The sequence below is a fragment of the Lycium ferocissimum genome, chromosome 2 (assembly GCF_029784015.1).
Source record: "Lycium ferocissimum isolate CSIRO_LF1 chromosome 2, AGI_CSIRO_Lferr_CH_V1, whole genome shotgun sequence".
In the NCBI taxonomy this organism is placed as follows: domain Eukaryota; kingdom Viridiplantae; phylum Streptophyta; class Magnoliopsida; order Solanales; family Solanaceae; genus Lycium; species Lycium ferocissimum.
In genome coordinates this window covers 71,064,806-71,070,297 of record NC_081343.1, presented here as the reverse complement: position 1 = coordinate 71,070,297, position 5,492 = coordinate 71,064,806, and the positions used below count along the sequence as shown (strand labels likewise).

Below are 5,492 nucleotides of genomic sequence, written 5' to 3'. Positions count from 1 at the left end.
AAAAGAAAATAGAACTCTCAAATGTATCCAAAAGAAAATAGACTTAAAACTGTCATACGTACATGAATATAAAAGGAAGTTTCCCGTTGGGTGGGTCTCCGAAAAAAAAAGCAATGAGCCAGAATTTTTGTCCAGGGATTCAAATATATGAAGAAGCAAATACACGAAGAAGTTAAGGTGATTCAATATTTATTATATACATAAAAAAATATTTTGAACCTTATATACAGTGGCGGATTCAGAATTTTCATTCAGGGTGTTAGGAAAAAAGAAAAAGCTAAATATAATTTATTAAGGGTGTTTAAAAGTTAATATATGCACATAAACACAGAAAATTACCTTATATATATACTATAATTTTTCTTGAAGGTGTTCGAGTGAACACCCTCCACAACATGTGGATCCGCCCTTGCGTATATATAGAGCGTAATTTTTCACTGAAGAAGCTCGGATGAACCCTGAAAGCTACCTGGCTCCGCCCCCGTGAATAATAGTGGGAGTGGCACATTGCTTTTCTTTTTTGAGTGTGTGAAAGTGAAAAGAAAACCGTCACCAATAAAGGGAGAGACCTCAGCAAACCTAAACTGGGCCCCTGTTTTTTCTCCTAGACTTGCTCAGTTGCTCTGCATGTAGCATTAAATGCTTTCTCTGTGTCGGGTACTGTTTTGTCAACAACCTTCCATTCCTCCTCCATTATACTCTTCTTCCATTTCTTCTAATTCCACACCCATTTATTGCTTCTTTTTATAGTTCTTGTTCTGCTTTCTCTCTTTTTTTTTTCTCATGTTTTGTTCTCTGTGTTTTCAGTCTTCTCCTTCTCCCAAGAAAAATAGAACATTCCTTTAATTAGCCATTATAGGTTATTTATTTCGCATTTCGTGATGGGTTTTAGCAAGATTCTAGCAGCATTAATTGTTTGGTAGCTCTATCTTGACTTGTCTTCACATTTAGACTTTAATGCTTCTCATTTTCACTGAACTGGGACGGGGCCAGCCAGGACATTTCTTTCCACTTGGGGTTATTCATGATTAGCCAAGAATTCTAAGGTACAATCTTGGAGGAAATTTGGCTCCATTTGAAGACACTGTTAAATGGGTTGCTTCAAGATTCTTGTGATAGTGTTGGTTTTATGTGCTTTCTTCATAACAAACACTTACCAGTTACAGTCCTATGAAATTCAAGCTCTTCTTCAGTTGAGAAAGCACTTAGAATATCCAAGTCAGCTAAATGTTTGGGAGAATTACAATGGCGATTTTTGTAGTTTGACTTCAACACTGCATATGAGCATTACTTGTCAAGACAACTCTGTTACTGAGCTCAAAATCAAAGGAGATAAGTTGGTTAAGTTAACTGAATTTAATGGATTTCCAATTCCCAATCAAACATTATCTGAGGGTTTCTCCATTGCTTCCTTTGTTACCACTTTGACAAGGTTAAATAACTTAAAGGTTCTTGCTTTAGTTTCTCTTGGTATTTGGGGACCCCTTCCTGATAAAATTCATCGGTTGGCTTCTCTTGAACTTTTGGATATGAGTTCAAATTTTCTATTTGGTTCTGTTCCTTTTCAAATGTCAAGATTGGTAAAGCTTCATACTTTAACCTTTGATGGCAATTTTTTCAATGATACTATCCCTGATTGGTTCGATTTATTAACCAATCTCACTATACTAAGCTTGAAGAACAATAGGTTGAAGGGTCAGTTTCCTATTTCGTTGTCGAAAATCACCACCCTAACTGACATTGTTCTGTCACACAATGTGCTTTCTGGTAAATTACCGGATTTAACCGCCTTGTCTAATTTGCTTTTATTGGATTTAAGGGAAAATCATTTGGATTCTGAACTACCACCCTTGCCAAAAAGAGTTACCACAGTTCTTCTTAGTAGTAATGCTTTTTCGGGTGAAATTCCGGTAGAATTTGGCATACTGAATCAACTTCAACACCTTGATCTGTCGAATAATTCTCTGAGTGGAACGCCGCCTGCTGACTTGTTCTCTTTGTCAAGCATTAGTTACTTGAATTTAGCGTCTAACGTTCTTAGTGGTTCACTTCCTAACCTTCTACATTGTGGGGGTGAACTTGGTTTTGTTGATATTTCTGATAATAGATTGGTTGGTATGCTTCCTTCTTGCTTGAACACAATTTCGGATAAGCGAATTGTTAAGGTTGGTGAAAATTGCTTGTCTATTCACACTCAATATCAGCATTCAGAGGGCTATTGCAAACAAGCAAATTCGGAAAATAAATGGATCACTGGAAAAGAAATAGCATTATTGGCAGGTGCTATTGGGGGAATTCTAATTGTTGTGGTGTTTCTATTAGTTGTGCTTCTCGTCATTCGTAGAAGACGACATGCACGCAACATGATGGATCAACACATGTTTCCGAAAGTTGTGCAACGTAATACACAACCCGGAATTCCATCTGAACTCCTAGCAAATGCCAGTGAGATGATTTTTTTCCTTCAGTTTTAATCAGTTTAATTTTATGTCAAGGAAATGTTTCTCCAGAAAAACTTTGTCGTGGATTAAACTCAATCTTCGAATCCTCAGGAATCATTTCTCAAGCGGCAAACGTAGGATCACAAGATGCCACATCATATCGGGTGTTCTCCATGGAAGAATTGCTAGAAGCAACAGAAAATTTTGATCAGTCGGCATTACTTGGTGAAGGGTCAGTTGGAAAAGTATGGCTTCAAAACAATTCTTATGGTTCTCATTGATAGTTATTGACCTTGATGTTCTCCATTCAATGGTCACACTAAATTTTGACTAAAAATTAAATAATTGCTGTAAACCTTGAATAAATGAAGCAGCAAGTTTTCTTTGTTATTTTCGTTGCACAGACCATGTCCGATGATGATAATGCAATGGATGCACAAGTTCACCAAAATACATAATGGATTTAAGAGTTGCTTCTTTTCATAATTGATTGCTTATGTGATTTATATTCATATTCTGCATGTGTATCTTTGATTTCTTCTGATGATAAAAACCGGTGGTCAGCATTAATGTGCTTGCGCATTTGAGTTAATATCTAGTGAACACATGAAAATTCATAGAAATATATAAATTGCCCTTAAAGGCTAAACTAGATAGTCACTTACTTTGAGTGACTTGTTCTTTCTTGCTTGAAAAACAGAATTATTTTAGTTATTAACAACTCTCTCAATATTTATCTCCATGTCAGATTTACAAGGGAAGATTAGAGAATGGAGTTTACATTGCTGTAAGGTCATTAAATGTGTACAGAAGATACTCTAACCGGAACCTCAAACTACGATTGGATTTATTGTCAAAGTTTCGTCACCCCCATTTAGTTAACCTTCTCGGTCACTGCATTGATGGCGGAGCACCAGATGATTCAACTGTGCCCAGAATTTTTCTCATATATGAATATATCTCTAATGGAAATTTCCGTGCTCATCTATCAGGTCAGCATTGTAAACCTTTTAGCATGAGCATTTGCATGAGTTTTGATGCTTGGTTGAATATGGAAACAGTATATGCACATACGGTGTGCTAATTGATTTTTTTTTCTCCGACAAATTATTGGGATACCCTTGTTGATGAATATCTATGGTGAGCTAGGCCCGAATGATCCCTTCTCATAATGAGAGAGAAGTGGTCGAAGAAGTATGCGAATTCATCTTATTTACTTTTCCAGCTAGTAGTATACACTTTCATTTAACCCTGCATGAGTGCATGTCCAATAAGCTAATGAAAATACAAGATATGCACCATAAAAATGAGATTACATGTTCCGCTTATCTTAAACAGCTGTACTTGCAGAAAATAGTCCAAGAAAGATCCTCAAGTGGTCAGACAGGTTGTCAGTGCTGATTGGTGTTGCCAAGGCTGTGCACTTTCTTCACACAGGCATAATTCCTTCTTCATTTAGCAATCGCTTGAAGACGAGTAATATATTGCTTGATGAGCATAACATGGCAAAACTTAGTGATTATGGGATGTCCATCCTTATGGAAGAAAGTGAAAAGGTGTGTATTTAAATATTTTGGTGAGGAAGGCGAGAATTCAAAATTAGGAAGGTGAAAATTCAAAATTTAGGATAGACAGTAATTTCTCATACTCAATGTCTTTTTTCAGGCCAAACGAGATGACTTCACCTCCTGGTAAGATACTTTTCACTCATATGTATTACCTTAGCAACGGGGATAGATTTTCCCGGCATTCTATTTCAAGAATGTCAACTAGATGCATATATCATCTACTATAGGTCTATAGCTGTTTGCAGAATATAGATTAGTGACATTTTCTTTTCTTATGTATATAGGCATATGACAAAGAAAGAGGACGATGTTTATAACTTTGGTTTCATAATACTGGAGTCACTGGTGGGTCCTGCTGTTAGTGGAAAAGGAGAAGCATTTTTGCTGAATGAAATGGTATGAAACTGCTAATATTATCATGCAACTCCTTTGGTCATTTCTGTAACCTAATAAGATGCTCTTCAGCAATTTGTTCCCTTAGTATCCTAGACTTTCTTGCCATCTCTTGCAATCTTGGATGAGTAAAGTAAAACAACCTATTCCTTACAATCACTATGAATATAGATTGACAGAACAGAGATTAACTTTTATAAGGTAAGCGTCCTGATATGCAAATACCTTAGGGAGAAAAGTTGAGCTTGTTAATAGTACAACAGTCAAAAGGCTTGATTTTTTCACCGGTGTTATATATATTCATATCTCTGTGAAAATATATTCATATCTCTGTGAAAATGTAGTTTGAGTTGAAAGATAAACACTTGATTTTCTCTTTGAATGACAGGCATCCTTTGGTAGCCAAGATGGTCGACGCAGAATTGTGGATCCAATAGTACTAACCACTAGCTCCCAAGAGTCTTTGTCAATTGTAATATCCATCACCAACAAATGCATATCTCCAGAGTCATCAACTCGTCCCTCGTTTGAGGATGTACTCTGGAACCTACAATATGCAGCTCAAGTCCAAGCTACATCAGGTGCTACGTCGCCATCATGAGCTATTTCAGAAGTTCAACTGCATTGAATCAACGGTATTTGGTCATATCATGGGAGCAAGTTAGCGAATTTCATGTAGGTCGTGGGAGTACCAACGGGTAGGCTAACCGTAAGGCTCAAGTTCAAGCTACAGGTCCTCCCACATTGTCTTTATTTTTGCATTAGAATTGTAAATTATATTTGTCGATTCTTTGATTCTAGTAATAGGTGATGTTTGCATAGCTTAGGCTCTAATTTTAAATTGTATCCCAGGGGTACAACTAGAACAATATTACTGAGCTGTATTTGTTGTTTCTTGTGAAAGATCAATATTTTTGATTCAGATTATAATTGCAAATAGGCAATTGAACTCATGGAGATCTAGATTCAGACAAGCCAATGTTTGGTGAAACCGAAAGAAAAATGTGGATACCGCAAATGCAAGACATTATGACTATGCCAACAAAATTTTGTTGGCTGCTGTTATGAGCAATTTGGTTGAGAGACCATA

At 36.5% G+C, this 5,492-nt stretch overlaps 1 protein-coding gene across 2 annotated transcripts; it reads left to right on the top strand.

The window, feature by feature from the left end:
• Window positions 1-477: 477 nt before the first annotated feature.
• LOC132047308 (probable inactive leucine-rich repeat receptor-like protein kinase At3g03770) lies at window positions 478-5,353 on the top strand. Of its 2 annotated transcripts, none has more exons than XM_059438318.1 (7): window positions 478-2,445; window positions 2,553-2,686; window positions 3,190-3,433; window positions 3,780-3,997; window positions 4,107-4,132; window positions 4,294-4,405; window positions 4,791-5,353. In XM_059438318.1, the coding sequence occupies exons 1-7, from the start codon at window positions 1,092-1,094 to the stop codon at window positions 5,001-5,003; spliced, it is 2,301 nt and encodes a 766-aa protein (XP_059294301.1). In that variant the 5' UTR covers window positions 478-1,091; the 3' UTR covers window positions 5,004-5,353. The 2 variants fall into 2 exon arrangements, with proteins under 2 accessions (XP_059294301.1, XP_059294303.1); XM_059438320.1 differs by having other exon boundaries at window positions 480-2,445; window positions 3,792-3,997.
• The last annotated feature ends 139 nt before the right edge of the window (window positions 5,354-5,492 follow it).